General features: G+C 38.1%; 1 protein-coding gene across 1 annotated transcript; it reads right to left on the bottom strand.

Moving 5' to 3' along the window:
* Nucleotides 1-427: 427 nt before the first annotated feature.
* Nucleotides 428-25,651, bottom strand: ABCC4 (ATP-binding cassette, sub-family C (CFTR/MRP), member 4; the record flags this gene model as incomplete). Its single annotated transcript, XM_010281719.1, has 12 exons — nt 25,638-25,651; nt 25,434-25,554; nt 24,553-24,777; nt 19,435-19,524; nt 18,842-19,005; nt 14,420-14,545; nt 11,273-11,522; nt 7,312-7,416; nt 2,813-2,902; nt 2,265-2,456; nt 621-715; nt 428-514 (listed from the first exon to the last, which is right to left on the bottom strand). Coding segments are annotated over exons 1-12 (1,559 nt in total), but the record flags the coding sequence as incomplete, so codon positions are not given.
* Between the last annotated feature and the right edge of the window lie 886 nt (nt 25,652-26,537).

Raw genomic sequence — 26,537 nt, 5'->3', positions numbered from 1 at the left:
TTTAGCCACTTGAATTAAGTGCTTATTACTATGCAAATAAAGCTGCAGCAAACTAAGAAGTGATTTAAAATCCCAGTCCATATTATTCTTCACTCAGTACTCATATTTATAAACCCCAATACTCATGTATGAAATCTGACATTTTCCTCAAGAAAATGGCATATTTTCCCTTAAGAATAATTCTAACTATAATATCTTCAAAACAGACTTTTATAGGGCTTTTAAAAACAAAGACCAAAATGAGACACACACAGGAAAAAATCTATACGTCTTCCAAATACACAAAATAGAGGAAAAATAAATGCAGGAATTGAATGCATCGAGTTTTGTGAAGAGATCCATCTCCCCAAAAATCTTTTTCAAGCTTTTCTATAAGGAATTAGAAGATAAAAAATGTATTTTAAATGAAAATAAAGCAATGACATACTTTTCAAACAAATGTCTTCCAACTTCAGCATCTACTGCACTTAATGGATCATCCAAAAGATAGATGTCTGCATCTTGATACACAGCCCTAAAAGGTTTAAAGAAAAGTCAGTATCGCAATGTCTTACATTTGTTTACTTTAGTGACTAAAATAGGATAATTTGTAAATTTTAGAAACAGCAAAAAACACTAGCCTGGCCAGATTTACACGGGCCTTCTGTCCCCCACTCAGCGTAGCTCCACGATCTCCTATTACTGTTAGATCACCATTTGCTAATAATTCCAAGTCCTGTGAGTGTGAAAAAACAGATAGCAAGGGTTTGTTTGTTTGTTTTTTAGTAATTCTAACTTCAAAGACTGACAAAGCTGCTTCAACGTAACAGTTTCTTATTTGACAAGTATTAACTTATCTCTACATTAAAATACAAGAATTCATACTAAATGAAATATCTGCAAATATGACTTGGTATCTTCAGCAAAAGATAATTAAGAAAGCAGGAAAAATAGGTGAGCTCTTAAAGTTCACTTTTTCTACAGCTTTGCCAGAAGGAAGTGCACCACCATTCTTAGTGTTACAAGGAATATTTGCTGGCAGTTCAGAAAATCAAACTAAAAATTATGAAGTATAACAGTAAATTAATTATTTTTTACTAGAACAAAATGAACTGTTACAATAAATTAATCTGAAATAACTATTATCAGTAAATTATCTTCCATTTCCCAATGTCCCTAAGAACTGCATTACTTTTACTCTTACTGCAATATATCCAAGAGAAATAACCACAACATTCATCACACAAACTTGGTTAATTTATGGGGCTTAGGACTATGAGTAAGACAACAAAATTATACAGTGTTCCACTTACAGTATTATTGTATTTCCTATTCAAGAAATACAGAAATTTTATATTAAGCTATAAAACATACTCTGAAAGTATATTCACAGCTTTTATAAGATATATAAATTTGAAAGAAAACGATGAAAACAAATCTACCATCAAATATGAAGGGTTTGTTTTTTTAAATGCAGTTTGCTGTCTTCTAAAGTCACTAAAACCTTAAGTTTAGACAACAGCATATGACTGAGTATCAGCAGGCGATATTAAAACTCTATCTACCATGTGTAAAAACCTTGCAAAAAAATTTTAATCACAGTAACCATCTGCTTTTCACCTGTGTCGCTGCTGACAGGAATATCGTAACATGCTGCATAAAACCTTTTTAGCTGCCAACCAAAAAGTCTGTTTCTTGACAAATCTGGCTTAATCCTCTCTATATCTCATGTCACAAACTCTTTTGCGCACAGACCTTTCAAAAATATTTTTTCATAACACTACTGGGGCTCAGAAAATTCTCCAGTACATAGCACTAAGGTTCTTTTGATAGCCATTAGCAATGCATAATACATGATATACATGACATTTATTTTTAAAAACATATATAGAATATTTACAGAATGGAACTCACAGTCCTAGCCTGATCATTTGTCTTCCACCTTTTATTGCATATACACACACCCCTGTACCATAATACCAGTGAAAACAGCTAAACATGATTACGAAATTAAATAATTGGGAATAGCTTTTTCCAAATTTGTCTGTGCTTCACATGAGCTACACCCCCCTCTAGTGAAAGTTTTGGGAATTACAAAAATGTGCTTACATGCAGATATTAAAAATAATTACACATATTTCTGTTAAACGATAGGATTTATTTCACATGCTACTACTAATAATAAATTCTATATATTATATATTGCAGCATGCACCACAAGTCTGAAAGAACACTAAGGTAAGAATAAAAATCATGAAAATAAAACACAAAGAAAAAAAACATACCTTTTTAAGAGCACAGACTTTCAGAACTTTTTCATATTTTTCTTTCTCGTATTCCTTGTCAAACAGTATATTACTTCTTACTGTACCAGAAAACACCCAAGGCTGCTGAGAAACATAGGCAATTCTTCCAGTAACGTTTATCAAACCTTTGTCTTTAGGCAGCTCACCAAGCACAGCACTTAAGAGCGAAGACTGGAAAAGATTAAAAAAAAGAAAATGTGAAAAGTTTGACAGCATTAAAGATATCACTGAGATTGAGCCGTGTTTACTGGCACGATGGCCTACTTCACCCTGTCACCCAAACTACTGCTAACAGTAGAAGAGCACTAGGAACCTTTACATGCAGCCTAGAAGCGAGGTACAAAGTACTGTTTAACACTGATCCATCTCCCCCCCCACCCCCAGAAGGACATCTGCCTTTTTTGAGTGCCCGTACCTTGGTGTGCAGTGTGTTGTTACACATGGAAAGGAACTGTGCATTTTTAAGTTTCTAGTCACATTTAACAGACTCATAAAAACCCCGCAGAATGGAGTGAACGTTGACTTACTTTTCCAGCTCCTACAGGACCAATCACAGCCAGTAATTCCCCTCGTCTGACAGTAAACGAAAGCTGTTGAAGTGCTGGGCTTTCTAAACTCTATGGATTTGAGAAAAAGTTAGGCTTCCTCAGTAATGAAACATGCACCATCAAAAGAATTATTTAGAAACAGAAAACAACGCACATAAATCACTATAAATTAGCAACCCATACGCCCACCGTATTTTCAGGCATACAGTTTGCCTCTTCAGTAATTCACAAATGCTTTTGAAAGACCCTGATCCTTCACCACAAACAAGTAACACAGATAAAACAGTGTTCAAGGATCAAAGCCCAGGCATCCTTGCTGCCGCTCCGCACGCGGTCGGGTTGGCAGCCTCGGCAACAGGAGCTCTCTGCTGGCCATCGCAGTGGCATTCACGGCCTCAGCGCGGCACGGCCGGCGACTCCGAGTAGCCAGACAAATGCTGTTAAAAAGGAGAGTTGAAGCTCTCTTGGAGCCCCAGGAAAGCCAGGCCTGTGTTTGCTCTATCCAAAGTGAAAGCCGAAAAGTGCTGTTTGATTTTAACACAACTTCATCTTGTGTGTCATGGATTCTCAGAGGCTTTTAATGGACAACATAGTGGGCTATTTGTGTGAATATATACTACCCGAGGATTGTTTGTGTAATATTCCGTTTTCGTATGCCTATCCTTTATGTTACACTACTGATAAGAGCTTATTTCACTACATATTTTGCACCTCTCCTATCAAGGTTGTAAAAATGCCTATTTCTTGTGAAAAGAAAGGATGCTCATGTCTTTAATAGCTATGCTAAACCGCAATTCCTAAGGGCCTGGTGCAGCTCCCTCATTAAAGCAAAACACCCTTGTAACAGGATCTGCCTTTACATGCATCTTAGACCACACTAAGCATGACTGACACTAAACTGCAAACAGGAAAACATATGCATTAAAAAAAAAAAAGTATTTCTATTAAAGGGCCAAATGAAAACCCAGCCTTAAGCTTCAAGGAAGAAGAGCAAGGTGAAGAATATCTAGGGTACCTCTTACCGGCTTCAGACTGCTTAAAATTTCCAGCCACCCATTGAAGCTCAAGAGGCTGAAGAGGCCACCACCTAACCCCAACCAAAAGATGCCGCATGACCAAGCTCTGGGACCGCGAAAAAGGGAAGCTTGCAACTTGTTTCAAATTATTTACAAGACACAGCGATCCAGTATATCCATCCACACCTATGACAGCCGGGAGAGCTGGGCTCGCACGCATGTGTCCACTCATCCAATACTTGGTCAGGCAGCACCATACCCAGAGCACGAAGTTGCACATCCCCCATGACAGCTCCCACCTCACAGAAGCACCGCAGGGTCCGCAAGAAATCAGAGTCACGCTGTGAGAACCCAAGCTTGTGCACGTTGTGCGACACTGCAAAACTGCTTTTGTTGCTATGATTAATTTCCACAAGGTGGCATCAACGGGGCTTTTTTCCTTTCCACACACCACCACCCCCCCCAATCAGCATTTTACCATGATTTTGATCTCTCGGTCCAGAGTACATGGTTCAGGTGCTGAGCTCATGCTAAGGTCAGAAGAACTCTACCAACTTATGGCAGGTAAGGCTTTTTTTTTTAATGCCAAGTTTGCAAGAAGAGAAAAATATCTCTTACTAAATCAATTAGCCTGTATTGAAAAAGTAAATAAGCTTTCAGACACACAAGCCCTTCTTCAGACTTCTTGAGGTTGTGCTTCTGTATTCACAGAAGTGCAAAGATATTTTCTCCCACACTCAGGTTTTTTAAGAAAAATAAGAGCCTAAAAACATTACAGAAAATTAAAAAAAGTTTTTAAACTCTTACCCAACTATTATATATTAAAGCAGTATTGTAAGATAGCACAGACCCTATAGAAAAGTAGTTATGCAAGCAAACAGCATGGCCACAAACACCTAAGGTGCATGGTATTTTTGCAAAATAGCCATTCCATATAATTAAAGCCAATTTGTCCCAAATTCATCACATTTATTTTTAGGCACTAAACTGAGAGCACAGAATAATATTACAGCTAAGTTCATCTGACAGCTCATTACCACAAGTGTCCCAGCTCGCCTGTGCCCTGTCAACTATCCGCGTCTTTCACTTCCCTTCTGCTGCCACTTGCTCTTGCCTAACCTTGCAGACGGGTTGTTCATGGGACTTAGCTATCAGAAAACAAATCACGTTAAAAGTGATTCACTTTCTATTGCTTTATGCCTCTGAACTGGTTCACCACAGGGCCGTACATACAAGCATTAACACCAGCACAAGGGAGGGAACAGAGACACAAGGACAGAAGGACACAAGAATGATCCTTTCAGGGGCAGCAATTCCTTAGGGGAGCTCGGGCAGACCTTACACGTCCTACAGGCAAGAGAAAGAAGGAATTCAGCCCATCCAAGGGATACAGAGATCATATATTGCACAGGAGTACTATACTACTTAGGCTCCTCATTTAAGTGACTAAAATTACAAGGGATAAATTTGGCCTCTGTTCAAATGCTTGAATTTTATATCTAAAGTTGCTCAGTTGAGCCGACAGACTGTTCTGTAAACTCAAGGCACATCAGTAAAACCCTGTACTGAAGAATCCCTAGTTCCATGCTGGTATCAGACTAGCCTGTGGGACTCAAGATAATACTTGCATTAGTAAAACAAGAGTGTGACCATTAATTAATTGGTTTTGGTTATCTTTTGATAAACTGCAATACACCATGTTAGGTTGTTTTCCTAAATAATCCCTTTTTTACTTCCAGTCATTTTGGATTTTGTGGGTTGTTGGTTTTTTTAGTATCTCCTTCGGCTCACAATCTTTAAAAACAATAAAATAATCATCCAGCTGTACAGTGTCTGTACAGAGATCCAGAGAGTCTTGAGAAACCTAGTCAAAGTGGCAAGATAAGTTGGTTACTTGACAAGGGATAGCATATTTTTTATTATTCCTTTTATAAATCCTTTCTCTTAGAACTCATCATTTTTTCAGTGAGCAACTCCATAAAATTATTTTGCATCATCATGTGAGTATATAAGAGAAACTTTCTGAGCAGCTCTTAATAGTACTGAGAGAACTATTCTTCTCCCATGCACACTGCAATTAAATACCAAAATGAAAATCACATGAACAGTTTTGTGGGTGGTTTGGTTTTTGGTGGGGGCTTTTGGGGGGGGAGGGTGTTTTTGGTTTGTGTTTTTGTTTTTTTTTTTTTAATCAAAAGGAAACCAGTAATTCCAGTCATGCTGCCCTGCTTTATGCAGTATAAACAACTAATGAAAAAAAAAAAAAAAAGGTGTTTTATGGGCGTATTACGCAACCATTTCCTATAAATTCTTAACAGTAGTACCAATAAAAAAGGTGTTTTATGGGCGTATTACGCAACCGTTTCCTATAAATTCTTAACAGTGGTACCAATGGTAGCTTGGGAAGAAAACAAAGACTAAGAAATACGTTCTATTTTGCATTAGAATGTATTCACTAATAAGTTTTTCATATCGATCAATTTTTTAAAATTTGTTCAATCTCTCAGAAAGATTTATGTCACAGAGACAACTCTGAGAAAGTAAAGCACAATAATATGGCAATTTTCTTTTGTAGCCGAGCAGGAGGAGGAGGTGGTAGATCCTCACATATGTTTTCAGACTTTATCTTCTTTGGGACAGAGCACATGTAGGGGAAAAGGGTATGTAAAGGGAGATACATGACGTCTTATTTGCATTACATTTATATGCAAAATTAATTTCTAGAGATTCCAGCATTTCTTATGGTGATTGAAGCTTCCCTTGTGCAAGGATACTGGCAGCTCATAATAGCTCCAACAATTAACCACAAATTGCTGCTTACCATAGGAATTGCAGTCTTAGAAGAGAAACAACAGTCAATCTTTGCTTTTCTTACAGAAAGGGATATAAAAGAGATTTATCACCTGTGTATTGTCCCTTCTTCTAGTCATTTTGGTGGTTTTAGTACATTTTAATCAGAGAACAATTTGTAGCTGAACAGTCTCAATTAAAACACACAGAGTAACAAATACATGCAGACTAGTCTCTAAAGCTTTCAAATCTGTTAATAAGAAGTATAATATTGTACTGGTTCTAAACTAATGGACTGATCAGCATTCAGTTCACAGAAAAAAACCCACGTGGTAAAGACCACCTCACTCTGCTGTCTGTCCTTAATTACAATTTAAGTATCTCAGCTACAATAGAGTGTTGTTTAATAACAAGAGATATTTTCACATAGAAATGCACAGATTTTCATTTAGTATAATATTCAGGAACCCTATAGAAAACCAGCTACTTTTAAGATGCACTTGATAGTGTTTTCAGTACTATTCTACAGAGTTAGCTTAGCATACTAAAAGGATTCTCATATGCAAAAGACAGAATACAAACCAACAGCACACTAGACATAGAAATACTGCTTTCTAGACTTAAAATGCCTGCAGCACCAATATACTTTACATTTAGTAGAAGTAAACTTACCTTATCCCAATAGCAAGTCAAATCCTGAACATGAAGAATGACATTCTCATTATTACCATGCAGTTGTGGCTTGAAGTGTGAGACCTCATCAAGTATCAGAAAGTTCTGCAATAAAAGAAAAGAAAAGCACAGGATATTGCCTAATGTGAGACTGAGAATGGTAAAAGGAACCCAAGCACATGTTTTTGGAAACAACATACAGAACATTAATTATGGGGGCAGGGGGAAACACAAACTGGTCAAGGAATTGCTGCAAATGTGCAACTCCTTCAACAGTGTACCTCTAACTAGCTAACTGTGCCCCCCCTCAAAAAACAAAAGTTTAGATTTAATAGCATAAAAATACTACAGGACTCTAACCACCACCTGCTCAATAAAACAGAATTCCTGAAGCAAATGGACCTTAAGAACCTATCTTGTCTTTTCCTTGAAACAGTGACAAATCTTACAATTGTTTGACTCCTCCTCACGCAGAAGAGGTGAAACCCTCACTGCACACCCTTATCATTCCACTGCTTTGATGGTAAAGGCTTATGTTTCACGTGGAAGAACAATGAGGACACAGTAAGAAGCTGTCCACTGTCCCTGTTAAGCATTCTTCAAGTGACAAAAAGGCTGCAGAACACTACCTGAACCTCTCCTCCTTTGGAAGTCCAGGGCATTAACAAAAAAAAATGCTTGCGTCTGCGTACATGGTTCATTGCACTTTCACTACTGTACTTCTACATTATACGCCAGTCAGAGAAATTTTCCTTCAAGTTGCATAAATGGGCACTTTTGTACCACAGCCACACTTCTAGCACACCTTGGCTGATGCTAGATGATAAATAGCTCAAATATATTTAGAAGGGAAAGGGGCAGATTCTAGAGAAAACTTTCAAGGATAACAGTTACCACAATTTTAAGACAAAAACCAGAAAAATTTTACCATGCTTTGAATCACAGAGCACAGAAACCTTAAATAGGCTCTAGCAGACTATATTTTGAGAAAAGAAGGAAGGTCTTGATCTTCGAAGCCAAGACTAGTTAACAACTCCTGAGTTAACAGTTTGCAGATGTGAGACAGCTGCTGAAGACTTACAGAAGTCAGTAACCAAGAGGGAGCAGGAGGAGGGTGCCCTGAGCCCATGGGAGGGCAGGAAGAGCACTGCTAGATGTTAACAGGCACAGGGGTACTGCTCAAACTCCAGCTGGCAGGTATCGTTTCAAAGAGCGGCGAGAAATCAACCGGTGAGAATGCAGCAGTCTGCAAACTCATACATGTATCTCCACCAACTCCACCACAGGCAAAGGTGCACAGCCACACATTCCTGAGCTCTCCGGCCAGGTGACTATTGCTGAGCGCTGTTTCAGACAGGCAGGCCCAAACGGGTACGTGGGTAAAAGAGAACTCAGGATAAGAGAGTGGTAGGCAGGGAAAGAAACACCAGACCCAGCTTAAATCAGTACTGGAGTGTGTGGCTTGAGAAAAGGCGTCAGAAGTGTGATTTGGATTTAGATGCTGGCTGAAATATCACGGCAGTTTTACGCAAGGAATTGTTCTCTCGTCGTTTCTGCGTTTACCAGGAATTTCTCTTCTAGCAGTAGCATTCATCCCAGGTATAAATTCTAGCTAGCCATTTAACTAAGAAAGTATTATAGTATCACATATGGAAGATTTCAAATAAAACTAGTACAAACAAAGTTATATGGTTAACACCATGAATTTTAAACAGTGGGTGAAAAAAAAAAATCAACACTAGAAACAAAACCTTCAAATGCAATGAATAACTTAAGCCTTAAAGACTCTTTAAAATATCTTAAAACATTCTTCCATTCTTTTTGTACCTAATAATCTTCCACACAGAGAAAAATAAAGTTACTACGACCCACAGGATGCTGAGAAGCAAACATTAGCTTGAGATATGACTGCGTTCTTGAAAGAGAAATCTCTGTCTTTTGTACTCAGCTGAAACTTATCCTCTTTTCTGCACGTCTGCCAAAACAACCCTCTGAAAAACAACTGCTCTCACTTTGTTTCACGAGAGGACCTTGAGTCTACGGCTCCATCACATAAGAGTGACTAAGCTTCAAGAAGAGATGCAGACCAGCTTTCAGATGTGTAGCTATGGTGAGGGGAAAAGAGAGATTAGGTGAAAAACACAATGAGGAGACCACTATTCTTTTTGCCCCACAGTTCTTATGTATGTGTAAATGAATATGGAGGAAAGGCTACTACTTCCCATCTGACTATCGTTCCTTATTGTCACCTGAAGCATAGCATCTCCTGCTTCCTTCTCTCCATCTGAGCGTACTTTAAGATCAGTGCAAAAACCTCATTTATTCCACAACAACTAAGAGAAAGCACCTTCTCAAAAAAGTACATTTTCAGTTTTGCCCAAACATACCTAGCCATCATCTTAATAATTTTTTCTGTATTTTCTACTCTCTTCTCCTAATTTCCTTCCACTTATTTACATTTCAGTACACATCTTTGGTCAGGCAGCATCTTGTCACTCAGTAGCAAAATGTCCAGCCCAGAAACAGTTTGGGAAATGGAAGTTAAAAAGTTGGTGAGAGCATCAAGGATGCTACAGATTCATTAGGGCAATTCTTTGCCCAATGAACCTCAACTCTGGAGCTGGTTTCCAAAAAGCATCCTTAAGGAATCGTAAGTGCAAGGGAGTTGGAGCCAGCTGTCAGAAGCAAATTCACGTGACCGCTAGGATATGCTGGAAACAGAGACAAGAGAAAAAAAAGGAACAGATCATCACTGTCTCTGCTCAAGTGCCATTCTCCTGTTCCTAAGGCATCTTTTTCAGCCATCCATGTCTCAAGCAGCACAGCTTGAAAGATCCCTTGAAAGAGTACTGCCCTGCAGCTGAACACAGGGTATATGAGAGTGCAGAAAAGACAGTGTGCAACATCCAGTATCCCAAGCCCTTCTCTCCCCTCCTACAGTTTAATTTAAGCAGTAGTTAATGTTAATGCCTACAACATTGCTGTGGTCATGATTTTCACATGTTAACCTTTTCTAACTCCATTTGCATCAAGTTTTACAAAATGCTTTTTTGAAGTGCAAAAATTACCTGTTTAACACATAGGTTTCTTGGTTTTTTTGTGTGGGCTTAGTAGAGATAGAAAATTAATCAATAAAAAAATTATTTACTATATTCAAGAACATGGAAAAGAAAATAAGAGATTTTTAGCTACTTTAATCAATGAATGGCATAGTGACACTATGCAAAGCCATATGATTACATCCGAAGTGCTTGTTTTCTCCATTCTAGAACAGATTAGCCTGGGTTTTTTTCAAAATTAAGTTCTAAAATGGCTGGCATGCTTTAATTCTGTATTTTGATAACCTGACAATTTGGGATTTTTAAAGTTTTAAATTCAAAATGCATTTTGCATTTAAGTCTTTCACTCTTGCAGTTTATTCTAAAGTACTGGTACGTGCAGCAAACATGACTGTGTTTAGTGTGTGTGTTGTGAATAAAATAAAGTCCATCTGCCAAAACCAGCATCATTACTGCTCTTCATCCTTACCGAATCCAAGTCTTCAGTCCAGTGTTGAAAGCAGCCACAAGACACCAGCTAGGGCTCACACCTGTCCTCCACAGCCGACAGGGTAGCATAGCGCACATGGAATATCAATACGATCCTACAGCTCCCATCTGCCTGCTTTGTCCGCCAAAACTCCCAATCCCAACATATCTGCATATCTGTACACATGTTCCTCTTTAAAAATGTCCACACCACCTCTTCGCACGTACACTTTTCTCCTACATTTCAGCCTGCCCTGCAGTGCACATCGTGTTTTTGCATATGCATACACAGCAACAGGTTCAGTTTTCAAAAGAGGTTATTTCATTAAAAATCCCAAACTGCACGATAAAATAAGGCTGCTTTTGTCAGTGACATTAAAACAATGTTAGAATAAGAGAAAAAATTCACATACCATTCAAATTAATTACCATACCTTGATTCGTCGTATGCTAACTACTGCCTCGGACACTCTCTCAACAGCCGCAGGGAAGAACAGAGTCACTGTCAGTCTTACTGCACCATACAGGGACACCGCAACAAACACCCGACTTGCAGAGATAACATTGCCAAGTAGTACATACGCCATGAAAGTCATGAACACTGTTATTTTGCTTGCCACAAAGAAAGAGGCTAAGTTCAGTCCTCGAAGGTAGGAGCTTTTCATAACCATGGCAATCTCCTTCCTAAAAATGCAAAATATAAATAATCACATCAATCTCTCTCATTAGAGTTGCCCTCAACAATAGGATGGCAAAAACCCACTCTCAGGATTTTACTTTTATATCATTTCTCCTCCCCTTGCACCACCCCAACTCATGCACAAAGAACTTTAAAGAAAGTATGTTATACAGTAAATAATAAAAGAGAATTTAAAAGGCTTAGAAATTGAGTGGGGAAAATTATTATATTTAATATCTTAGTAGCCATAGAAAATAATTATTTTTCAGAGACAGAAAACCAAAATACAGTTTTTTCCTGCTTTGGTCAAACTTGTATTTTAATTCAGATTCTAATCTGCTTTAAATCTTTCTGGTTGCATACAACAGCAAAGAGGAAAAATCTCTGTATAAAGGCCAAGCATCCCCAAACTCCTTATCCTTCCAATATCAAATCCAGTAGAGTTGAGTCACAAAACTCCTGATAAGATCAACACATACTCTGCTGTTGAAAAATAGGGCAACTTCCAAAAGACCAAGAGATCACCCATGGTCCAAGTATCTGCCATCATTTAGCTGCTGCTCCTCAAGCTGGATCACAGGATTTGCAGTATTTCCTTTGATCTCAGTCTAAATCCTTCCCAGTTTGGACCCTGCTCCTGGCTTATTTTGCTCTAAGAATTATGGTTCATAATTCAGAAAATAGTGATCTGTGAGGCCAATTGTTCTGCCAGCCATTACCCGAGCTAAATAATGATTGAACTACTGCACAGACACATAAGTCTCCCTCGAGCAACTGAAAAGCTGCTGATGTGTATGTTCTCAATTTCCACTTCAGTTGAATTTCAGTTTCCACTTCTAAATGACTCATCAAGTCCAATCCTCAAAACGTTACTGCATTATCTACAATGTGGATGCCATCAGGCTGAAGTTCTTATTAAAATAATAGTTTTTCTTTATCAAGAGAGCCATAACAACTTACTCCTTCCCCATATATTTTCATATTATCTGCTTGAAATAATATGGAATATAAAATCCTGAAACAATTAATAATTTCTCTTCCCAAATATTCTGGCAATTCTTAGGGAAAATCTTCATCATTCTGATTACCCTTCCCTTACAACGATATACTAAGATTAGAAACTCAAGTTATGATTATATAATTTGAAGTAAATTAAGTCCTCAACGGAGAGAAGGATACAGGATGCGCTACTGGAAAACTAGTTAAGCAACTTTCCCACTATACTTGCCAAATTGGCTGAATTGACCGACCTTCAAAGAGTTTCAAAGACTTATTTTTTCAGCTTAAGGGCTCACAATCTCTGATCTCCTCCAGAATACAGTGAAAGAACATTTGTATGTAAACTATTTGAATTGGGTCTAATTCAATTACTTCTACAATCCTGGATGAAACTCTTTTCCCACCCTCTAATAATCCTTAATAATCCTCTCACTATCTGTGGATAATCAGCAAGTTCTTTGTGCTACTCCCCATAAATATCAGATAAATTACAGCCTACCTGCAGGCTGTATATAATATACTACGCTGTCTTAAGGCACAGAGTTATATAAAAGGAAACTAATACAGCCAGCCACAGGAAAAAAGAGCAGTAGAGGAGTTCAGATGTTGTCTTAGCAACTGCCAAGGGCCACTGTGGAAATACTGGGCAATAAATCACCTGGCTGAATTTAAGACTTTTAACTACAGTTTTCCACAGTGCAGTTAAAGAAAAGAAAGAGGGGTCAAGATGTGCTTTGGTAAGAGCTTATGATTTTTATTTACTTCTCTCCATCATTAAAGGAAGCCTCTAATCCTAATGCAGTGTTGAACTTAGAAATCTAAAGTTTCATAATGTGAATACGCTCACTGAGGAAGCTTTCAATGAAGAAATATCCTCTCTGGTTCCATGCAAGAGAGCAAAGCTTTCAATCAATCAAAACATTCAATCAACGCAGGATCCTATAAATCTGAATGAGGAAAGGATTATGTGCATGGGAAGAAACATCTCAGGGAACATTAGCAAGTTTGCAAGCCCACACATGGATGTAAAGGAAAAAAAAAAATTCCTTTGAAAAAAGGAATTCCAAATAAAACAGATTTTTTAAAAAATTAAAAATCAAGAGAATCTACAGCACGATAACAACCTCCTACTCATATGCTGGAGAGGGACACAGCATGAAAATTAAATTATACAAAATATGCACCTGAACTCCTACAGTTATCCTTTAGTACCAAATGCTCTGTCAAGTGTAAAAGCACAAATATTGACTGAAAATCAAATTTATGAATAAGTTTTAATCAGATGCTGATGGACCTCTGAAATGAAATGTCTCAGGATACCAAACTCATCTGGCCTTGCCAGTTGAACAACTAGGGAATTTAGAATCATGGAATAGTTTGGGTTGGAAGGGACTTTTAAAGGTCATCTAGCCCAACTCCTGTCGTGAGCTATCTTTCTCCCCTTTCCCAGATATCTTGAGCAATACTTCAAAACACAGAAAGGGAAGAAGAGTACTACCTGCAGATGCTATAATTTAGGACAGAAAGTCAGATTCCATGTATTTCTCAAAAGGGAAATGTCTTCTTATTGGTTCTTTGCTATTAGTTTACAGAACTGTGAGGGTGAGATTGCTCCATTACAACTACCACAGTTTATAGTTGCTGTTTTTAAACACAAATGTAAAAGAAAGCATAAAAACCCCAGAATTTATAAATACAAAAGGCTTTATTTTTTTTTCTTTTTCTGTCCCTTTAGGATATATTTTCATTCCTTCACTCTTGCTATAGAAACTACAAAAAAAAAAAAAGCGCCAAAGAAATTCAAGTAAACTGCACTTTAAAGCACAAAATCATGCACTTATTGACATGTAAAAAACAGAAACAGATATAGATCGTATACCAAGCTGTATCTTTCCAGGATTACCTTCTTAAACCATTCACAAGTTCCGCAAATGATTTTTCCCAAGCATACATCTTTATTATCTTCATACCACTTATGACTTCGTTCATGGTCCTAATCCTGACATCTGTTAAAGCAGCTGTCTTGCTTCTGTAAATAGCACAAAGTAAAAATTCTCAGATTCTCAAAAGAAGAGAGACTAGTCATATTAATGAAGACTTTGCTTTTAGTTGTAAAAAGGATTCACATAATTGTAACTGCATTAAAAGGTATTCCTAAAACAGTGTCTTAAAGCTGACACACAGCAGACAAGACTTGGTATATCTGTATTCCTGGTATTCCCTATTCTCAGGGAACTGTGAGTTAATCCAATGTTCAGAATTGCATGTCAGTTTGCACAAACACATGGTATTCCTTAGACAACATATTTGTGTACAAACCCCCCCCCTCAAATAAAAAAATATACAATTATTAACTTTAGAACTAAAGAAAAATTAGAAAATTACCTTTAAAAATAGTTTTGAAATATGAAAATAACAACTCTCATAAGGCTCTTTTGATGCTGTTAAAGAAACTGGCCTCCTGTGTCTTTTTAAGGTTAACTCTAGTTGAAGCAAAGATTACTTAGTTACAGTGTGTGAGCTATAATTTAGGAAAGCTAATCTAGATTTTTTTTTTAAATAAAGAAATATTATCCAAGCAGTAAGTTACTGCTTAGTAATTAACACTAAAGTATATATCTATTTTAGTCCCACATTATGTTTGCACTGATGAACAAACTGGAAAATATATATAATTAAATAATAAAGCCACAGTTTTAATTAGGAAAAAAGCACTGAAAGTTAGAAGCCATGTAATGAATGCATAAACCATGCTAATAAAGCCTATTACAATTCTGAATTCATTCATGTAGACAAACATACTTTGCACATAGTGAGCTATGGTAGGCCTTATTTTGATAAAACATACCTTTCCCTGCTAAATTACTTATTTTTGTATACACCAATGAAAGTTAAGATTCAAAGATCATATTAAAACAAGCTTTTTAGAAGGGATGGCTGGGTTTTGTCATCTTAACCTTCCCCATGTAAGATTTCTCTGCTGCTCTGGAAGAAATAGCCATGTTTAAAGCACTCAAGTAGAATGAATTTCAGGCACCTGGTCGTCATTTAAAAAAACTTCTCAGCACCAGCATTCCATAAACGTTGGGATGGCTGAAGCAAGGTATTAAGAAATATTTATACAAGAAAACTTAGGAAAGAAATGTAGGACCATTTATAATAATATTATTATAATAAATATAATCAAGGCTTCTTACTAAGAGGAAGATAGCTTAGCCTAAACCAACCAAACACGGAATGAGATTATCTTCGATAAGTACTCTTTTCCTTCTTCAAAAAGGAACAGTAAAAGAAAAAAAATTCCTCAAAGAATGTGAGAGCTCATCCTTTCTTCCCCATACACGCACACCACCACTGCAAAAGGCAAAATTTAGCATTTTAGCTAAACTTAGCAGCAAACAAGAATTCTCACCTGCAACCTTTTGAAACAGTCAACTTTCAGACCTAACTTCCAGATTTGGTCTCCAGATAACAGAATGTTGAAGATTATTCAAAATAATAAAGTTAACAGAGGTTTCTTTTTTAAATGGTGTGAATCAAAATGGCTGTAGTTGTCATAAACCAATTTTTCAGTTTTCCCGCTGAAATGTTATCATAGTAACCATCCCCTTTCAAATTGCTTTAAAACAGAATCACAGAATCACTAGGTTGGAAAGGACCTTCAAGATCATCAAGTCCAACCATTAATCCAGCGCCACCATGTCCCCTAAACCATGTCCTGAAGTGCCACATCCACACACAACGTTCAAGAGGTTGTGGGAGAGGGTGGGTATTTTTCTTTGGCTTTTTTAAGTTACACTCCTCTACACTGCAAAAAGCATCTTTTGTACCTACATACCAAAAGCCACAGTCTCAGAGATACTATATAATGGTTTGAAGTACACAGACTTCCAGGGCGCTGATGGCAATTTACAGCAGAGGAAGATGTTCCCCCAGTTTTAAAAATATTAAGTTCAGAGTACATGCAGATCAGGACAATTGGGAGACGTGCTCACACAGCATGCTTAAGAGCACAACAGGAAAGGACCTGAAAATTCTTCAAGTGTCTGAGAAGTCCCCTTTATGATACTAACAACAATTCTAAATTAAGCAAGCCACAGAATTCCTTTTTGCTTTCGTGAGACCTATTTGGTAGGCTTTAATCATGTCTGACACAACAGTTCCACATAGTTTTTCTCTTAAAAAAAATTAAAAGGGCTTTAAATAAGAATATTACAGTTGCATGGCTAAGCAGTGAAAGAGTTGAGCTCTTGTGAATGAATATATATAAAATGGTCTTCAGTCCAATAACAGAACTATTTCTCAAATAATCTATTAGGTCATGTGTATTTTGTAAAGCTTCTAGTACTTATGCAGGTAAAAGCAATACTGCATGATACAAGTGTTTACCATTCCATAGGATACGGAGTCCATTTCTACAAACTCCTACAGCACTGAAGCTAATGCCTGCATCATAAACTGGTGCGCACAGATGTGTTTACAACACTGGGTCACGAGTACCGTGCTGAATAATAGCACAAATTAGCTGCCACACTGAGCGTGCCTGGATTTTAGCAAAAGCTTTAATCTTCAAATTACTTCTTCATAGGCTGATTTCCTTAAATCCACGCAGATTCCCAGCAACTGCCACGTGAACTCACTCATCAGCTGGAAGCTGATGGAATCCGTTTCAGTTTTTCTATTAACTCCTTCTGTTCAGTGCACATTTCTATTCACAAATACAAAGATCTATGCACATTTAGACAAGCAAAGTTTTTCTAGTTAACAAATTCTTTCCCTTGCACTGCATCCAAACAAGTGGCTGTTAATGAATGGGGGAAAAACCCAAACAACATTACATTGCCACTCATTAACTTTTAAAATACATACCTTCAAGAAGAGATTTTTGTCACCTTGTTGTCTGACCCTGGACAAGTCCCTTAATCTCTTTGTGCCTCAGTTTCCCATCTGTAAAATGGGGATTATAATTCTTACCACCATGGATAAGGCACTAGCTAAGTGCTAAGTATTTTAACTATTGACTCAAAGCTCAAAACCTCAAGAACGTAAAACTCAAAAAACCAACAGTGAAGTAGGCTGATACTTATGCATGCATATTACGCATGCAGTGAAAATGCACATGTAAGAATATATTGGAAGTGCCTAGCAAACATGTTTTATCACAAAAAAACCTAAGAATTTGACAGAAAACACTGAATGGCTCATTATTTGAGAAACAGGACATGAGCATAATAACTGAAGACTATCACAGTAGTTACAAATAGAAGGAAGTCTACGAATTGGTTTCATTTTGTAATTTTCAGCTCTCTCTTCACACCTAGCCATGCAATGGCAATGCCAGTCTCAATACCTCTGGAAAACCTGTCCTAAAATGCAACTTGAAAACAACAGTAACTCACTAAAAAAAGATTTACTTATCCAAAGAGCTAGAAGGAACCCATTCACCCTGAACACAAATGCAACAAAAATGCGTAACACTACTAAGCATATGCATACACAGTAAAAGGAACACAAAAATACTCCCATCTAAATGCAAAAACCATTTATAAACTCATGATGTAAGTAGAGCATGATTAATTACACAAGAAAAAGGAAGTTAGGAAGTGAGAATATTGAAGATAATAATTCAATATTCCCACTTCAGGTAAGTCTGTCTTTTTAGGCAGAAATCACAAAGAACAAATTAAATTTGTCCGATAATGGAAAATTACTGCAAACTCATTTTATATCTCCACAGCCTAGAACCTTACAGTTAGAAACCTCATAGCTGGCATCAAAACCACCATCATAATTTTTTTCTTCCTTTCTCTCTTCGGTTCCTTCCCTTTTTTTCCCCTCTCTGCATCTTTGTTTTGGAGGAGGGAGAGCAAGATTTTTTAACATGAAACCTTCAGAGCTTTCTGCTGCAACTCCTGTATCACCCCAGTAACTCAAACTTGCGGCAGGACTGACAGTATTGCCTTCGTAGTAACCACTCCCTAAGCATCAATGCAGGAAGGCAAAGCTCAAGGGAGTTAACACAATTCTACGCCAAGATCTACAGCAAGGTAGCCACAGAAGTAGCCCAACTCTTTTAATATACTGGACAGCTAATGAGTAGCAGATAGTTTCAGCATGTCTGGAAGACAGACCACTTCAAGTCCCTAGAGAGGAATTCAGAAACCTCACATCAGCAACTATGAAAAACATCAGCAAAGATAAAAGACCACACAAAAAACCTCACCAGACAGAAGCTGATCTCAGAGCAGTACTCCACCTCCATACAGTATGCACATTTTAAAACCCAGGACAGAAAACGCCTACAACCCAACACGTGCGACCTTACCTTAGGGATGAAAAAAGCCTCCCAATGCAAGTCTGGACAGGAAGAAGAATAATCAGAACTGCCATTCCTGCAAGACATGATGGGCCTATCTCCATCCAGAGAAGTACTGTTACTGCTACAGCTTGAATTGGTCCAGCCCACAAGAAGTGCAAGAAAATAGTTACCTAGGTAAATAGTTAAGAAATAAAAATTAGCTTTTGGTCTTAGCTGAGACATTAAACCCTAATAACACGAAGTTGAGGAAGCATCTTCGCCTGCAGCAGGTACAGAGGCATCCAGTGAGAATTCTGCACCAGATTCAGAGACCTAAATGTACACGAAGGTGCCTAATCTCCAGAAAGTAAGCAATTACCACACTGATTTTGTTTTATCTTTACGTACCAACATTTCTCTGAGCTTAGGAAAACAGCAGGGGGGGGGGGAAGTATGTTTTCCTCCCATATTTTAAGAGAGTATTTCTCTTCCTATGATGTTCAAGAAACAATTAGAAGAAATATTCATAAGAAACACTTAAATCACCAGTTGTAAACAAAAACTTAATTCAAACCCCACAATTTCTTCAGCCCCTTGAAAAGATCTGTAATACTTCTTACCTGATCAAATTTGTTCACGTCATTTGACAGAAGATTTACTATTTGACCAGTGGTAGTTTTTGCCATAGCTACATTACTGAGGCGAAGTGCCTAAAAGAAGTCAGAACAGTCTCATATTGTCATAGCTTACAGAGCATATTACACCTACACATAGAAGACTCAATACACAAAAACAATACTGGGGCAAAAGCTGAAGGCGCATCTCAGTTTCTTCCTGAGAATATTCAGGCACAGTTCAAGAACCTTAGATAACATGTGGGTTAGGGTAAATATTCTGAAGAAAGTCCTGAAGAAGAGAGCATTAAAAAAAAGTGAAGGACTACGAGAACAAAAGCACCGTAACTCCTTATGTCTGGAGTGATTAAGAATGGGAAAATACCAAAATAGCAAGTTATTAAAACTAAACAAAAAAGCCTGTAACTTTTCATTTGCATTGCTTTCCCCCACATTATGAGCATCTGTTCAAAACAGAAACAGAAAACTCCACCTGAAGACCAAATTAAAATGAGGACAATGTTTGGCCCATTGAAAGAATTCTGTTTTGAATGAGATTCCTGACAGAAGACAAAAAACACAAGTTAATTCTACACTATCAGTTCCTGCTAACACTGTAAACTCTGCTTTTTGTCTAATCAGAGTTAATATTCCTTTACAAATTAATATTTTTCTTGTTAATAACTCCTGTAAATATTTTAAATTAAGGTTAGCACATGCTATGGAAAGCAACAAGAGTAAGTATCAAATATTTTATAGGTTAATAAGTTAATCAGTAGAAAATAGTACGCGATTATAAAATACCCCCCTCCCCCCAAATCAAATCTGGAAACATGCAGTCTGAACATTACTGCAAAGATCCAAACTGAAACAGCTCAAAGATGCAAATAACAGACCCTGCTTCCTTCTACACCTGGTAGAAAGAAAATACAGTTTTGCAGAATAAGTGAAAAAACCAAAACAAAACAAAACACGTTACACATTTTCCTGTAACAGGAATAGTTCACTCAAAAACACTTCACATTTTTAGGCAGTGCACATCTACTTCTCCTTCTCCAAACAGTTATTATTAGGATTCCTTTTTGATGAATAATTTAACCTGAAAACCTAATTGTTTCAAAAATACCATTCCAGTATTTTACATCGGGTGCAAGAACATCAGACATCAAAGTACTATTCAAAGCACCATTTCAAACAAAGTGCCTTACATTTCTTGCACCTCACTGTTGGGTTACAAAGGTATTAATCACAGAGAGAATCCCAACCCGAACTTCACTGAAACCAGCAGTGAAAAAACCATTTAAAACTCCATTTAGAAATTCCTCTGATACTCTAAATAAATAAATAAATCTGGAATAGTGGATATATGAGAGATGAGATTTAATTCTTTGAGAAAATCATTGCTTCACTCCCTGCCTTAAGCCCATACATTTGAAATCCCCAGCGAAGCTACCCGCGGGTAATGCAGCCACAGCACATCCACGTTTTCATCATGTTTACTCCACACCACAGATCAAAAGCTGATCTAAGAATTGATAAGCGCCTAGAAAAGCTGTTAGATATCCACAGACCATAGCAATAGGAGTTCAAGTGATGCATGTCTGAAGAAGTTGCCCACCAGGCTGTGTTTACAGCACCTACTGCTACTTACTCCTTTACGACCCAGACGTATCTGCCATTTGAGGTCCACCTCAGCCACCCAGGAGAACACTGCACTGGTGTCTTGCTGGCGACCCACAGCCTGAGTCTGTCTCGGACCCGCCACCTGAGCCCCCTTTCTGACCTCTGCCCAGCTATTTCAGGCACAGGCTGCAAAACCAGTTTCAAAATGTACTAGCTCAGCTCACTTTGGCCAAGATAGTCTCAAGAGGAACCATGCAACCATCTGAGCCCAAAAGGAGGGCGCTGGTCTGCGATGTATTTGTCTTCTCAGGGAAGAGACAGCCATTCCCATCACCAGTGGCAATGCAAGTTTTGTCTTTTCTTCCCTTCCTGTTTCAAAACTACTTCTGAAGTAGCAGTGGGGGGGTTTTGGGGGGATTTTTGGGGGGTTTTTTTGGTTTTTTGTTTTTTTTATTTTACGCTATTTTTAAAGTTAAATAAGCTTTACATTTTCCTGGCTGAACAGAACTGTCTAGACTGCAAAGTATACAGAAGGAAATGGAAACATTGAATACAAAGCACCAGTTTTACTTACATAACTGATTTCAACCAAAAAGTCCTGTTTTGGTACTTTCCCTTTCTACAGAAACACCCTGTCTACACAGCACCACACAAGCTGCTATGAAGCAAATTAACTCTATCCCAGCCAAAGTCAGAACACTGTGGCTTTAAATACTGCTTTGACCATAAATTCACTCTGAAATACAACTGAAAACTGGAGCCACACATCTTTTTAAAAAGCAACTGTAGTTTGAATTTACATTTTATTTTATATTTTCCAATTATCTGTCTGTTTTCAGCACAAAGATCTGCTTGATTTTCTGTCTAGAAATTTTCTGTACAGATGTATTTACGCCCAAGCACCCTTTCTCAAGGAAAATAGGTTTTATTTATATGAACTAATGAGAGCAGTTTGTACACTTGATGTCTTAGGTTAAACTTTTTTTTTCCCCTCCAGGTGTAATGGCTCAGTTTCAATTCTTTAACCATTCTTTGCCTTCTGTACTCCCATCTTAGCGTTTTAATCTCCCCCTGCCCCAAGTAGTTAATTCAAAAGCACATTAAAAAGGGAGAACTGCCCATAAAAAGGAATAATATAACTGTTCAGTCAAATAATTCCTGACACCTTTTTGGCTGCTTTCTGTCTCAACCAACTACTCCACAGCTTAAACTGCTTTAGTGTTTATTCTGAACCTCAAAGAACTTCTAAAAGTTAAGTCTTAAAAAAAAAAAAAAAATCAGCCACCCATAAGTAGCCTTTGGTTTTAAAATATGAGATTGTGAGTCATGAGACAGATTCCATTATTCCATTTTCATTTTTGTTACAAGCTTCCTGCAGGTATCACTAATACCTTCTTAGTGATCACTAAACATCTTGGAGTTTGAATACAGGGTTTTTGCAAATGAGAGTTTAACTTTCCAGGAAATGAAAACGGGTCTAAAACATGAGAATTATGAGGATTTGAAGCTCTCCATTAAGGATGCTCTCATCCAACCCATTCATCCTTGCAAATCCAAGTTTTTATTTACTACAGCAGTTAATGAACACCGCAAAAGTTCTAGTAAATTAGTATCCAGATTCTTTTAAAAGCCTCTGTGAGGATAAAGAGAAAGTATGACCTATCTATAAGCCTCAAATAATGAAGACAAATTATTAGAAAAGTTTATCAATGTTCTGCTGTGACCTCAACCTTCACCCTCAGGAGTAAACATTTATGAGATGAAGGGAGATTAATTTTCCATTTAATCACATCCCTAGAAATACAGGTGCACATTATGAACATTTCTTTTCCAAGCTTCTAAGCTAATAACAACACAGCAACAAACAACATCACTGTATACATATTTCATGAATTTCAAACTGTGTTATGATAATCAGTTTAGTAAATTAATACCTTAGAGAGATGTTTATGTACAAGAAAGCAGTGTGCCATGTTAGAGCCAAGTTCCCAGAGGATAATTTCCAAGGTATCAGAAGAGGGAGGAGAATAAATATGTGCATGAAAAGCAATCACCACTTACAATGGGGACATTTTTACTCTCCTAATTTTACTGCTTTGCCTAAAACCTTCACATGACCTATACTGGTAGTACAAGTGATTGCCTTAAGTGGACGGTACCCATGTTTAACGGTTGAAATAACATGGATTTCTACGGAAACTTTACAGTCCTGATCCTTCAATTAAACTTCTTTTTAATTTAACTTCTTTCCTGAGCTAAGAACTGGCAGGTCACTATTCTAGCAGCACTAAAGCTAGAAAGATAGGGCACTTTCCCTTCCAGCATCCCCAGCAGGGACTTCCCGCTTGGAAGTGGAGATGGGCTCAATGGTTTGGCTACTGTCAACAGCTTCAGAAGAGGGAAGCAGACATTCACAATTGGGTTGCTTGCTCCCCAGAGCACACCAAGGCCAGCATTTCATCCTGGGTGTCACTCAACTCCTTCCTGTAGGTAGTATCTGTAACTTCTTCCACTTTCCATCTGACATCAGCCCCGGCTCCTTCTGTAGTCAAGGACAGCTATTGCTTCATCAGGACACACAGACAGCAAAGAAACCACAGCTTACTCAACATACATCCCTCCTTACACTTTATTGGCTTTAATGAAAGACCCCAGTGCTGCTGCAGTAAAACCAGTAATTGATACTAAATAGGCTCTATCCTACCTTTAGGATTCAGCTTGATTCTGAACTGTGCCTCCTCTGCCCACTCTCTCTCTTCCCCAGCAAGTAGAGGGGATACTGAAGGGACCTGCCTGTGAAGAGGCCGAGCATCCCCACCAGCCTGGAGCAGGGATCAGCAGTGCTGCTGCCTCTCCCTGAACTAACCTGACGGATGCCCTGACAAAGGGAGGCAGCCTCTCTGACCCGCAGAGGAGGCAACTCACTAGTTCTACAGCACTGCTGGAATAAAATACAAATAAATCCCACCAGTAACCACAACAGGGGTGGGGGGGGAAATAGGACAGCGAAGCAACTCCCAGGCAACTGAGAGTGCTGAAGCAGATGGTGGCAGCCAAGCATAACATCCTCCCCCGGGATGAAACTGCAGGGCTGAGTAACCGCCGGCATTCCCTGGGAGCTCTGCCCCTCTCCTGCCGCATGCTGACGGCCTCTTGCCGCTCCCCAGCACACAACCCTTCCACCAGCAAAGGGGGAGCTCCTCTCCAACAGCACGAGCAGGTGAAAGTCAGCAAGCAGCTCCTCCTAGGCTTTAGGGCCATTTAATTCACCACCTTCACCAGGAGGACTGAAGCTGTCATTCAGATACGGTATGACCAAAGAGGGAGCAAAAGCACGTATATACATTTAAGGTCTAATACATATTAGCATGCATTACATTTCTACAAATGAGTAACTTCAATGGAATTGCAAGCATGAACATAACAAATAACTGTATTTTTAAAATCCCCTAATGAAATAGCTGTCAAATGCCAAATATACCTGTAAAAAGGTTTGCTTACCTTCCGATAAATCATATGACACATAGCTACCCTCAGCTTCATGCCAGCCCGCTGTACATGATAGAAGTATAAGTGGTGCATTATAGCTAGAATAAGCGTGCACACAGACAGAGCAGCTGCGTAGCAATATGCAAAATTCAAATCTACCTCATCTGAGGAATCATAGTTTTCAAAATAATTAATAATTTTTCCCAAAAATATTGGTTGAATTATTTTGAGGGTTTCCTGAAAGAAAAATAAGGGAAAAAAGTATTAACAATTTCATATCATACCATGCTACCCAAGTTTGTAACCTGGCAAACAAGAGGCAAGTACGGCTGCAAGTCACATGCCTTATTATTTTGTCTTTATTGTGCTCTAAAATGTCAAGCCAATTTTTATCAACACGTAATCCAGAAGAAGTATGTTCCACATTAAAATTTAGCTGAATCTTTAAAAAGAAATCTCTCAATTACCAATAAAAACTTTGATGTTATAAAAATTGCATGAACTGTACTACACTTCCATTTTTAAAGATGACAGTGTGTCCTTTACAGTCATTCACATACAGCAAAAAAAAACTTTTTCTATTGGGCACCCCACTCAGGTACGTAAAATACAGCTAAGTCTTACAAAGCAAGTCAATGGCTTGTAACGTCTCAAAAATAATGCACTGAAATCAGCTTTCTGTTCCACATCCATAATCCCGCAGTTACGACTCAATTTTTCAGTCTCTACGGAGCTATAGCTCCATTTTACTTTTCTGAGAGAGTACATGAACATTACAGGTTCTCCAAACAGCCCAGCATGGAGTCGCGAGTATGCATCATGCAATCTAAGAGGCCAAGTTTCACATTGCTGTTAGCCAAAAAGTGTGTTGTATGACATTTTATACCACTTACCTCAATCATTGTGAAAATTCCAAAAACTAAATAGGATTTCCAGTAACAAAGAATAATGGCCTTTGTTAAATGTGGCATTTTTCCTCTCTTTTTTGCTTTTTGCACCTCTTTATCCCAGTACCTGACAAAAAAAATGCAAACATGCTGGAGGACAGAAGTAAAATCACAAGACAATTACCAGGAATAAAATACTTTCAGACTTACAGCCAGATCGCCATTTTACACAACAACAAAAAAAAAAAGAAAAAAAAAAGAGGTTTACAGATTGTCATGTTTTGACATTCACATACATGCATAGTACTTAGTATTATAGGCCTATTTGCTCTATAATCACAAACAATTCACCACTGCTGACTCCTATCACCTTTTGACATATTTGCTGATGTGGAACCCTTTCTTTCTTCCTTCTGCTCTCAGTACAGACAGTCACTCACCTTAGTTAAGAGCCTATTATCACATGATCTCCTGAATATGGACTAAACTGAGGCAGCACGGAGTGTCTTTATCTTCCTATAAGCTCTGCACTTCCCCAGAAAGATTGTGATGCACAAACCTTCCTCATGTCTGGCCCTTTCTTTTTCCACCACATGCTTCAGTGAGGACGACAGCACAAGAGCAGAGGGAACAGTCTGTGGCAGTTTTGTCACTTAACGCTCCTCACATCTCTCTGAATGCAAGGACTAGAGCAGCGGAGTGGCAAAGATCTCTGTGTTACCACCTGCCTGCCCACAAGTAGGACATAATCTGTTCACATTAAAGATCAAAAGACAGTAACAACAAGCATGATTTTGTTCGGTTAAATATGAACAAGAAAGTATTAGAACTTAGCAGACTTCGTAAAGCATGCTGTTGTCAGACAGGATACTCTCCTTGCTTCTGGAGGCTAAGTATTTTGTGCCAGGCCCTCTGACCTTGCTAGTTTGAGGGCTGAAATGAGTCTAAGGCATGAAAGCCAGATTATTTTGCAACAAGGAACACAAGTTTGAAGCATACAGTATGGTTAAGAAAGCATTTTTTAAAATGTATTTGTCGTGGTTTAACCCCACAGTGGGATGGGGAAGAGAATCAAAACCAAAAAAGATAAAACTCGTGGGTTGAGATAAA

This window comes from Phaethon lepturus, unplaced genomic scaffold (genome assembly GCF_000687285.1).
Source record: "Phaethon lepturus isolate BGI_N335 unplaced genomic scaffold, ASM68728v1 scaffold49172, whole genome shotgun sequence".
Classification (NCBI taxonomy): Eukaryota; Metazoa; Chordata; class Aves; order Phaethontiformes; family Phaethontidae; genus Phaethon; species Phaethon lepturus.
This window is presented reverse-complemented; position numbering and strand designations above follow the sequence as displayed.